Here is a 12,135-nt window from a genome sequence, read left to right on the forward strand (position 1 = left end):
GAAAAGGAAGTTGTATCCTAACTGGATGCCCTCTGGGCATGGGGGACCGCTGCACCCACACACGCTCCAGGAGGGCAGGCTCTGCTCACGGCTTCCAGCCCAGCCCCCTGCACATGTAAGTGAGTTTCGTGTGTTTGAAAACGTCTTTGAGAGAGCCAGGGCACAAAGCCCTAGGAAGACACCATGCCACCTATTCAAACCTGCACTGCAGCCCTGTGCCTCCCCCATCCAGATCAAGAACAAGAATCACAAGTAATACCATATCACTTCTTAATCCTGGCACCATCCACACTCCCTTTTAGGCACTGGCTCCCTAAAAGTCATCTGTCTGCAATTGTTTTAAGCCAGCTGGTAACAGCAATCATACGCAGTTGTGGATGGTGCATGAAACAGTCCTGCTCTGGCAATGGCCCTGCCCGTGGGGTGCGAGAGCAGCAAGGGACCAGTTTGGCTGTTCCCTGTAGAGCCCTGTCTTGGCTCATTGCCTCTCCCAAAGTATATATTGAATAAGATAAGCTTGGACAACTCCTGTTCGAGAATCCAAGGGAATTAGCTGAGAAGGTCTCTGAACCACTAATATTAATTGTTAGCTGGTCATGTAGAACCTAAAGAACTTGAGCAGTAATTTTCAACTGTTAAGGATTTTTTTGTAGTGTGGAGCTATGCACAGTTTCCAGTGCAATTTTGGAGCCTTTAAAAACATTTCCCAGGCTTGTCTGTGCCTTCTCATAGCCACCTTTTATGAACCTAATAGAAAGGATGGATGAAAGAATTAGGAGCCAAATATGTAACTATTGCCAGTTAACACAGTTTCATGGAAGAGAGGGCAGGTCAGACATTTGTTATCTTTCTGACAAGACCAAGGCATCTGTGTTGGCAGAGTACATTTGGATGTCTCCAAGGCAACTGCCTTAGTACCATATGCCATTTGGATTTTAAAAGTTATATCATTTAGAGCGACTGCTTTACATATTAGATTAGAAACTGGCTCAAAAACAGATCTCAGGATGTTACTAGGGAGATACCAGTGATCAAGGCTTTTTCTAAAGTGGGAGAGGGGTTGTTCTTCATCCAACATCATCCAATATTTCTAAAAAATGAGCAAGTTAGGGGTACACACAGGAACACACACACATATATTTGCTAGCAAAGTTTGCAGATGGTGTGGGATTAGTGGGATAGTAGATAATAGTGATTTGAATCCCTTGATTTAAGTGGTCATAATCCAAGAAAATAATGTTTTGATTGATCCAAGTGCTGGTTTTATATCTGGAGAAAGAGGAAGAAAAGGTATGGGTACTATTTAGGGAATGGGAATGTCCGTCTCAGAGAAGGGGCTCTCTGAAAGGGATATAGATGCCTAGAATGAGGCACAGGTAGAAATTCAATTTCTAAGTTTAAGTTGCAATACAAGAATTGTACTGCTGACACACATGGCAAAACCTGTTTGGTGCTAAAATGGTGTGATGTTTTTGGCTGCAGAGATCTGAAGATACCTAACTAGGAGGAGATTTCAACCAGTTTCAAGATGCAGCTGCTGTCTGTGTAAGAGGGCAGTCGAGGAGGATTGGAGTGGCACTTTCTGACTTTAGGAGCCATAAATCTAAGACTCTAGGTCTGGAAAGCAGCCAGTGAAGTCCAAGCTAATATTCAAGCATTTTCACCCTCACTCTCTGAAAAATTTCTGTATGCCCTGGGGAAGGTATGTGTTATTCATCAGTGCATATGGCATTTGGGGTGGGAGTCATCAGCCCAAATGGAGGCAGCTGCAGGATAGAAACATCCCTTGGAAGGGCTTATTTCTCTGTTGGCTGTAAGTGGAGAATGAATAGTTCACGCATTTGTTTCTACCCTATAGATGTCTAGAGTTATGAGGGATGAATCCTACTGCTGAAAAACGAGGTATGTATACAGCCAGAGACGCAGAAGTGACCGCTGCACTCTTGCCTGTGGAGAAGAACTGCTGCCTTTATACAGGGCGAACTGATTTGGGAAGTCTGAAAGGCAGCTGCCCTTCTGGTCTGTGTCTGCAGATGAGAAAGCAGTGAGGCTTTATCATGAGACCCAGGTGTGAATGCAAGAGCAGGTAAAAGACTTGGGACTCCCACAGGCTGGTATCCCCAAGCAGAGCCTCGGTAAGGTGACAGCTCCTGTCCCCAGTCTCTGCCTTATCTTGCCTCAGTGCAGTGGTCCTTGAGCTCTTCAGTGCCTTTGGCAAGGGCTCGCTGGAAACTAGACAGCAGGTACCCAGCCCAAGTGCAGCCCTGAAGGCTAACAGACCGTGACACCGAGTCGAAGCGGGTGTGAACTGGGCCTCCTCAGCCAAGTGCATGCGAATGGCATGTAGTAGCTTTCAGTACATCTGAATTTCACCCTCTTCTGTGCAAAAGATAGTTATAAACCATATCTATGAAATGAGAAAAGATCTAGCCAAGGTCGTTCCAAGGCTTCCTTTACCCTTGGGGAGGTATTTGCCAGCAGCCCCGGTTTTGGCCTCGTTCTTCACATGTTAACTTCAACATCACCACTCCTCTTGCGCTCAGTGGGGACAGAGGAGGAACGAGGTGAGGTGCCGGGAAAGCCCTCGTCCTGCTGTGCCTTCGGTAGTTTGGGGACAGATACAGATACGTCTCAGGTTTCGTTGCTTTATTTGTGGAGAATATTGAGAAACAGGGAGCCTTTGCAGTGGCGGGGTGTTAGCAAAGCAGATTGATAGAGGGCCATAGCTTGGCCTGGGGGCAGATCTCTGCTCGCCTGCCTGCCCAGCTGCTCGCTCTGCTGCCAAACCGGCCCTGGCAAAAAGGGATTTTTAGCCTAGCTGCTCGGGGAGCAAGGGGACCCTGGACGACTTGTTCCCTAGGGATGTGTGCCTGGAGGCTGAGCTGTACGGAGGCGTTGATGTTGGGCAGCCTCCCTGCCACCAGGAGCCCTGGTAGTGTTGCTCTCCCCCGCAAGCTCAGATTCTCATGAAATGTGTAGGCGCTTCGTGACGGTCCTACTTCAAATGTGGCTGAAGTTGAATCAGTTCCAGAAGTTATTGGCGGATGGAGACTGACAGGCCCTCAATAATAGAGTGATCATAAAAGCTGCCTCTTCTTGCGGGAGCAGGCTAAGAAATGATTCCTTCTCTAGTAATGCAGTAAACCGCATGGACATGGGACACGGATGGTATGAACTATTTCTGGCTGAAGTGAGGCAAGCTTTTAAAATAGCCCTCTATAGTAAAATGTGAGAGATTTAAAAGCTTATTATTAAAAGAAAGCCCTAACTCATTTGAATCATCACAGTCCATATCCTGCAAAAACAATACTACCCTCTGAAAAGCCATGCAGAGTTTCTAGCACTTACCTAAAATGTAAGCCAGAAGAATGAGTAAGCACCTTTGAAAGACTTAATAACTTTGTCCCTTCCTCCACATACTTGCATTTGAGTCATGACAGCAAGTAGGATACAATAGATATTTATGGGAGGCATAAAGAAGGCGCATTCAGAGAGTGTGTGGTTTCTCTGCAGATGTTACTGCGTTCTCTGGCAGTTTAAATGTTGTTTATAAAGGAATTCTCTCCCTTCAGGATGTGACCCCCTGCCCTCTGTCTTGAGTCAGACAAACTGAGACAAAAGCATCCTGGGAGCATTAATTTACTCTAATCATCTGAATGGAGTGTGCAAATTCTTCAGCATATTTATGAAAATGCAGTGTGTTCTGTAAGTGACCTGGGTGGGCTCATTTCCACGTAAGCATTAAAGAAAACCTGAGAGAGAAGAGTGTGTTCTCACACAAGTTTAAAGAAATCACCTACATCCTGCTTCTGTTTTTTCCATCAGGGACTTGGGTCTTGTCCACCTTAAGGCTGGTGGCTGGAGAAGTGGAGCATGGCAAGGGTGTCACACTCAGGCACCGGCTCCCAAACTCAGTTTCACCATGAACATGTTTCTCGGCAGTAGTCCATCTTCTGGGTCTGAATATTTGCAAACCCGATGCTAGACCCAGAACCACTCTTTTAAGCAGAAGCCCATCTGTCTTCCTGTTCTATTTCTTCCCTGATGATCCTTATAGCCTTAATTTGCCATCTTTTTCACAGCTGCTGAAGTATCAGGGTCGCCTTAAAGCCTATTCCTTAGTAAAGTGTCAAGGCCCATTACCAACAGACATAAGAGATAACCAAAAAAAAAAAAAAAGAAAAAAAGAGAGAGAAAAAAATTTGAAGGCTTTCTGAACAGCTCATTTGTAATCAGTGCTTGATAGGCAGTGATTTATCTGGGTAGGGTTTGGGTCTCAGAAATCCATTCAAGCTTATAATTATCTTGGCATATGTAGAAAGCTGTATTCATAGTCCCTCAAACCCATTAGAGCCTCACACATTTCTAAGTGGAAAAAAACCCCCTTCAACTTTACTTTCTTAGAGGCAGAACAGCTTTCTGTTCCTTGCAGGCTCTTTTGAAATCTGTCCCTTCCCTGCTGACTATCTTCAGCTCCCAAAGGAAAAATGAATGCTGATCCACTGGGAAAGAAAGATTAAGAAAAGATATTTCTGGAAGAAAATCAGTCCACTTCCATTCCTTTGTAATGGTATTTCCTTGTGAGGACAAGCAAGAGGGAAGGTAAGTCAGTCTATGAAATGGAGGCTGGTTTTATGTCAGAAACTGGCCACATTTCTAGGAGCACAAAAGTCCTTGTGCTGTTGCAGTTATAGCAGCATCTATGTCCTTTTGTTGTACTTTATTCTCCATAGGTTTTCTTGGTCTCTGTCCTGCTACTGCTTTTTCTTCAGGAAAAGGTCTCAGCCCTCCAGCCAGAAGTACTTGTTTCTGGCTAAGCTGGATCTGCACAATGATACCAGCAAACTGACAAAGTATCTATGTGGTCTAGTGGCGAGGCTCTGGAGAACTCCCTTTTGTCTTGCTCTGTACCTTGTACAGCTACTCACACAATCCCAAAGAGGGGGACAAAACAGCGTTTCCTCTTGTGCAAACAGAGGGTGTGAAGGAACAGACTCAGGAAACCCTTGACATTGGGAATTGCAGGTCATCTTGGCTGAAACCTATTTTTGCCAGTATGCTGGGGGCAGCCCATTTCCCTGCTCCCTGCTTTCGCTCTCGGTTGTCTCCACCATGTGGGAGTTTCCTGGAGCCGGGACTGTCCCTTGTCATGCAGAGATGGTGTCAGCCTGATCAAAGGACTGGCCCCAGCTGGCACATGGCCCCTCTTCTTCCCTCCTGTGCACAGCAGAAGGTGGCACCTGCTTCCTTGTGCCGCCTTGGCTTCCTTGTCCCTGAACCTATTTGGGCAACACCTGGGTATCCCCATGGAGAGTTAGCCAAGGGTCTTGTGCAGGTCCACTGAAAATCCGCTCCTGGGAAAATCGGTCCCTGGGAGATGAGGGAGTGAGGTACTTCCTTCTGCTTCTCTCACTAAAAACAGGCTGTGGGAAATGAAGAGTGTGAGGTAGAAAACCATGCAAAACCATGAGTAGGAGAGGGAGCAGGCTGGGATGAATGGCAAAGGAAAGTTGGAGAGAGTTATGGGTGAGAGGGAAGAGACCCATCTCCCCACAGGAAAATATATATAGAGAAAAATATGAATGAAATACTCAGGAAAGCCTGGGGCAGTAGCTAGCAGTTGTTGCTTCCTCTGACCTCCAAAGTGACCCAGCTACGTTGTGCATTTGCAATGTGATGCAGAAGCCCTGCGGTCCCCTGCAGCACTGCTCTGCATTGTTAGAAGAGCTTCTATTTTCCTGTAAACGCATTTCTTTTTGCTCAGGGCTGGCTGAACTTGGATGGATACAGAGGACAGCAGCCCCCAATTTGTCCACTGCATGGGCATGAGAAACACCATGTCACAGCAAACCTAAATCCACGTGGTGGCTACAGCCAAAACTCTCCGGGTTCCAGAGGTGTGCATAGCCCTTAGGTATCTCATTGGCATGGTATGAGGCTTTCTGGCCGTGCGGAGGTCTGCTATAAAATCAAGGCGTACGCACGAAGTAGCATTACTATTTGGTGAACTCCCCGTGGCTTTTTAATCATCTAAGGAGATATTTGCCAAGACCCACAGGGAAGGCAGACATTGAAATCCCACAGACAGTCAACGAGCACTGGGAGCCTAGTTCCTGTTTGTGCCTTTGAAATGCTATCCTCTGGGATATTTTGCTTTCTCATTCTAGTGTCAGAGCATGCATGTGTTGGGTTTGGATGGCTTGCTGTGTACTTTGGCAGCTTTCACACAGCATCCCTCCGGAGGGAGCAGGATGACCCCCATGCTATCCCTTTGCTCCCAAGAAGCAATCTGGGGAGCTGGCTGCGGTGTGGGGGCTGCCTTCAAGGTGAGAAAGAGCAAAGCAGAGCTGCTTTGGGGTGACCATGCCAGTCTGGGGGGGGGGGGGGGGCAGGCAAAGATCTGTAAGAGGCTGAAAGGAGCCTCCTGCTCATGAGGGGCTGCAACATGGGGCTCCTGCAGCCACTGGCACCTGGCGGCTGTTGGGCCATTTCTGCATCGTCTCCGGCTGCAGGATTAGCCCAGGCTCCTTCCCATCGTATCAAGAGAGAGCCAGAGATGAGCCTGCCCAAGCAAACTCCATCTGCTTCTTGGAAAGTAAAGATTTCTGAGAGGGAAAGGTCCGGCGGTGTCGGTGCGCTGGCCGGGGCGTTCTGGAGAGTGAAGGAGGGGACAGAGGGAGCTGATGCGCTTTAGGCATGACTTGCTCCCTGTCTGCCCAGCACTGCACTCAGAGCAGCAGGCAGGTTTACGACAGATCCAACAGCTGCCGTTTCGGTTAGTAATCATTGAATGCCTCAGGTTTGCAAAATGAGCTTTGCTGGCACTGTTCCCAGCTTTGCATATCTGCTCCTCTAATTTCTACCTTCAACCTTAAAGGGTCCTGCTGGACTGGGAGAAAGGCCGCTGCATCTGGATTAAAGCCCGGCCCTACTCCGATAGAAGCTGATGGGAGTTTTGCCATGAAAAGCGCAGGGACAAGAAAAGGGAGATGTAGGCATTAGGGATGGGCTTTTCCAAAACGCTGCTGTGATTTTGCAACACAGGTTTCATTGCACTCGTGAATATGCCAGGGCCAAAGTCTCTGCTGCTTTGCACACTGTACAGGCTGCCAGTGCTTGCGCTGGGTGGACGATGGCAGGCACGGGAGGCCGAAGCGGTGGCTGCAGTGGGTAAGTGCCTAAGCTGCCAGCATTGCCCATTCCCAAATCTGAGGATACTCTGGCTGAAATCTTGGAGCTAACGCTTCTTTGAGGCCGTACCTTTTTCACCTGTACCCACTGGAGAGCCAGCAGAGGCAAGGGGATCAGCAGTACGATATCGACATGGCCTTGTATATTTGAGTGGACCTCCTGAGCTTCCTCGGGAAACGTATTTGCAGTACACTTTGCTCTCAGGTCTTGCTGTATTTTTAATCTGATTTTTGCACTGTGGACATCATTAAAAAAAACCTCCAGGGGAAAGAGGGAGAAAATCAAATCAAAATTTCAAAATGCTGAGAGTGGAGTGTTTGTCTGTAGGCTGTGTGGATTTACTATACTAGTTTGGCCACTGATCCCTTAAGTCTGACTCTTACAGCAGCCATCCATGCCTGTTTCTGATAGCAAAATCCTCAAATGTCAGGCATGCATTTTAAATGGTTATTTGTAAGGAGAGGCAATCCAGAGAGACGAGCCAGAGTGCTTGGCCTGTTAGTCAAGACTCGCAATGCCATTGCACCAACAAGAATCATTTTGACAGAAAATTGCATATAAATTGAATCATTACAAAATTAAGAAAAGGAGATGAAAGCAAATGTTCCCAAAATGAGATGACACCAATGAATCACGAAGCACATGCACATAGTTCATCTTCGGAAATACCGCCGATTTCTCCTCTCACTGTCTGCTGTCCCTCCACCGCTCAGAAGTATATCAGACTCCCTGCTGTCATCACCCAAGAAGCACCTGTGTACACAGAAATGGCTCTAGCATCTGTCCCTTCCTTTCGCTCCACACCTTGCTCCAAGGACCCTATTGACTCTCACCTCTGTTACCAGTGGGGTCTCCGAAGCTTGGGTTTGATAAGGTCCCCGTTTAGTTATACAGACAACACCTGGGTATGAAAGATTACCCAAAGCTGGGGTGGATCAGGGTGCACAGATGCCAAACCTTGCGCTTGTTCAGACAGCTATGAAACTACCCATTCAGACAACAGTGGCGTGCAAAAAAGCCCTGGCCTCAGCCCGTGCCTGTGCACGTCTGCAGAATACCACTGGCACTGGAGGTCCTCTCATGACCTGGACGTGGTCCACAGGCAGGCAGACGGGCTCAGGTTTGTCTCTTGGGCATGGTACATGCTCAGTGCCTTTTTTCAGATAAACGCGTGTATCTTCCCTCGTGTGGTGAAAGAAGGAGCATGTGGTAACAGGATAGTAACTGGGCAGTAGTAGGTGCTTGTGGCTGAGGAGCGTGGCAAGTCCTCCCCGACTAGCTCTCGGTCCTGCTCCCAGGGGGCAGGTGGGGTCTGGCTGATCCCAGCGAGGGATTGCTCAAACCTTTGGTGCTGCCTTTTCATCGGCTGTGTCGAATGTGACCAGCAACATGTGGCCTTCGTTAAAATGTTGTAACACGCCAGTCCAAAACTGTAATGCCCCGGACACCCTGGGGGGCTCAGAGAGCTGGTGCGGCATAAATGCAAGACCACCCCCCCAAAGGTTATTTCTCGGCTGGGTTGGTCCCCTGAGCCTCCCCGCTGACAGCCGCTGTCGCGGGTGGCCACAGCGAGGGCAGACGCGGTAGCGGGGAAGACAGTACTGATGGGCCTCAGAAGCCAAAATCAGACTCCCTGCTTGTCTGTGTAAGCTTTAATTCACCTCTTTTCTTAGCCACAGTTTTGAGTAGCCATGAAAAGTGTTGGGAGACGTGCTGGAGCAATTAAAAAAAAAAAAAAAAAAGCATTTGATGAACCAAGGGGCTGTGAAGGAATTAAAAGCCTCAGGGACTAGCTGCTGCCCGCGCAGGCAGAGCGTTGTGTTCAAACCGTTGCTTACGTCTAGCGCTTTGCGCGGTGCCGCGAAATGCTGGCACGGGACAGCGGGGAAAGTGAGCTTACACCCTGGCACTGCCGCTGCCCTCCCGTGCTACCTGCGTGCAGGTGCTCGGCCCAGTCTCTCTGAGCCTCTTTTTCTCCTCCTGTTTTTAGACTATCCTATCTTCTGTGTCCCTCACAGTATTTCATACTGCACCTTTTTCTGATATTGTTACAAGACAACCCTGGAAGCGCAGAAAGACTGTCCATGCTGTTTAAACTAGGCGGATTAGGACAACCTCTATCTCTATTTTCTGAAAAGAAAATATTCGAAACATTCTCGAATCAAGGGCATCCTAGAACTGCTAAAGCCCTAAGAGAAACATTAAATCAAAATGTTTTATTTCTAGGTGTGTATTGCCAACTTGGCAAAAGACTTGGAGGTCCACATATCCCTAACTGAACTGTCCTCATTATAATACAAAAAATTATGTCCATAGCTCAAAAAGACCCGTGCCCAGGAGAAGACCCCTCCCCGAGCACGCGTAGTAGTAAAATGGTGTGTAAGCAATATTATAATTGCATGTAAATCACTAACCAATCAGTGTAAAAGGGAAAGTTGTAAACCTTGCAATTTGTTTGTATAAAAGCTACTTGAAAAGCTGGGGGGGGGGGGTGTGTGCTTGATTTGTGGGAAACCACTGAGCACCCAGGCTTGCGCAACTCTGAAACAAATAAGCAAATGTCTCTCCTGAGTGTGTAATTACTGGCTTATTGCACACCGGGCTGCGAATCCACTTTTCGGACAACAAAATTTTAATGCAAATATCGGTAAAGTATAATGGTGATTGGTCTAGTTGAAATATATATATATATACGTGTATATATATATTTTGAAACAATGGCACTGTGAACGTGGGCGATGGGGAGAGCCATTTCTTCCCCGGTGCTGGGACCCACCATGCCGCAGACTGGCCTGCACAGCTGCCGGCTGCGTCCTCGCGTGCCTCGGGAATGGAGGTCCCGGATGCCCCCAAAACGGTTCTAGCATTTCAGTTTCTTTTAAGTGGGTGAGAAATCTTGTCCTGGAGCTGCAGCCGACTCAGGTGCCGGTGTGACACAGCTCTTTGTCACGCGGTTGTTGAAAGGGAAAGCAATACTGTTAAAAAGCGTCAAAGGGCCTTTTCTCAGGCACCCGGGAGCAGACCCATGGTCTGCTCTCTCTGTGTTGCTGCGGGTTTTTCCGGGGCAAACGTGGTCCCTGGGGCTCTGCCTTTCTCTTTGCTCTCTCCCACACCGGGGGCTCAGGGAAGAGCAGGGCTTGGGAGGAGCCCTCATCTTTTCAGTCCCCTCCACCTGCGTCTCCTGGCTCAGGACAGCCCTCGGTGCTTACAAAAGCAGCACGAAGGGCTCTTATTGTGAAAAAGAGACTCTTCGAATGACTGCTCCCCCCTTCCCAGCCTCGCCTCTCCCCTCCCCACGGGGAGGTGGGTCTGCGCTGCTGCACAGTTTGAAAACTCGCAGCTGAAGTTTGGAGCGTGTCCTCCTTCCCCGCCAGCGCCCAGCCAGCAACCGTCCAGCGGCGGGAGACGGGCAGCAGGGGCCGAGCGGGCGGGTGTGGGGCCGCCCGCCCGCCCCGCACCCCCCCGCAAAGCTTGCCAGCGAGGCCGGGCGAGCGAGGAGATCCCTCGGGAGCAAGGACCCGGCGAGGGCGGGCTGCGGGAGCCCGGGCTGCGTGTGGCGCGGCGGTGCGGATGGTAACCCCGGCGTGACAACATCTGGCTGCAATTAACAGCAGAGCGAGAGGAGGCGCCTTGATTAGTCGCTGAAGGATTTTTAGCTTTTTTTCTTTTTTTTAATAAGGGGTTTTGGTTTTGTGTCGGAGCCCCGCAGGTGGCTCCTGCCAGCGAGCCACGGGGCTTGGTGCCGGTGAGAGGAGAGGACCGCGTGCCGCGTCCTCCACTGGAGACGGATGAAGCAAGTGGCTGAAGGACAAGAGGAGGCGCGCTCCGGCTGGCACGGCCAGGCATGGTAGGATTTATGAGTTTCACTGCCGAGCCCGTGTTGGGAAGAGGTGCCAGGCCTGCTTGGAGGCACCGTCCACTTGGGACAAACCCTGGCGCTTGCCATCCTACTTGGAGGCATGAGCTGCTCCAGTCTAGGTCTAGGTCCACCCGTTGCAGCACCTGGGGTGGGCAAAGCACACCGTAAAGACCCAGTTCCTCTGAGTGCCATCGCTCAAGGCAGCTCTGTTGGTCATGCAGAGCGCCTGTGACTTTTCGCCTGGCAAAACTCCTCTTAAACAAGGAGGATTTAAGCCAAGGAAGCATATTTACCTATTTTGCTAGAGTGAATTGAAAACAATGAATTTGGCAGTCTTGGGGAAGTTAGCAGCACCTTACCCAGCCAGGAAACCTGGCTTGCGCACGTGAGCTTGAGGAGGCTGGTTACCGCAGGAAGGGGCAGCTTGTCAGCACTCGTCACCTCAGACAAGCAAAGAATGTGGAGCAAAGGCAGCAAAGTGGAGACGCACGTAGACAGCACGAGAGGTATCAGTCTGGTCCTCACAAACCATAGTGTGGTTGTCAAAAAGTGACAAAAATAACAACTTGGCAAGGGAAAAATGGCCCCACTTGGAGAAATGGCAGGGTTTCCCATAGTTAGCTTGTTTCCCTCTATCAGCAGCCTATTCCTGTTTAATGTTGGTTAGTTTTGGCACTCAGGTTTGGGACGTTCTCTGGCAACGATTTTTCACATAAAACCTGAGGTAGCACAGACTGCTCCCCCAGCAGCTCCCTGCCTCTGCTGGCCCCACGTTTCACGCCAAAAGCGGGGGGCTCCTCCTCTGCCCTGCTGGGGCATCTGTCTCAGTCCTTGCAAAACTTGTGATGTTCCCAGCACCTGGCAGAGGACTTGTGTCGCCTCTGAAAGCCTGGGCATGCCTGCCCACAGGGTGCATTGGTAACCTTAGCAGAGGAGCAGGTTGCGTGCCCTTGCACCACCCAGCCAGCCAGAGCACAACCCTTGAATCTGCAGCTTTCCAACCTGTTAAAATCGGGGGCCAGCTGACATTACAGGGGATTACTCAGCAGGGGGACATCTAGCAGAGGTGCCCTATCCCCTTACAT

General features: G+C 49.5%; 1 protein-coding gene across 2 annotated transcripts in view; it reads left to right on the forward strand.

The window, feature by feature from the left end:
- Nucleotides 1–10,406: 10,406 nt before the first annotated feature.
- GASK1A (golgi associated kinase 1A) overlaps nt 10,407–12,135 on the forward strand; it is a 33,367-nt gene continuing 31,638 nt past the window's right edge. Inside the window, exon 1 of one of the 2 annotated variants that reach the window (XM_064506112.1) lies at nt 10,407–11,038. In XM_064506112.1, the coding sequence (XP_064362182.1) occupies nt 11,036–11,038 (3 nt within the window). In that variant the 5' untranslated portion in view covers nt 10,407–11,035. The remainder of the gene's footprint in view (nt 11,039–12,135) is intronic. The other variant, XM_064506111.1, reaches the window with a different exon arrangement.

This window comes from Dromaius novaehollandiae, chromosome 2 (genome assembly GCF_036370855.1).
Source record: "Dromaius novaehollandiae isolate bDroNov1 chromosome 2, bDroNov1.hap1, whole genome shotgun sequence".
NCBI lineage: Eukaryota > Metazoa > Chordata > Aves > Casuariiformes > Dromaiidae > Dromaius > Dromaius novaehollandiae.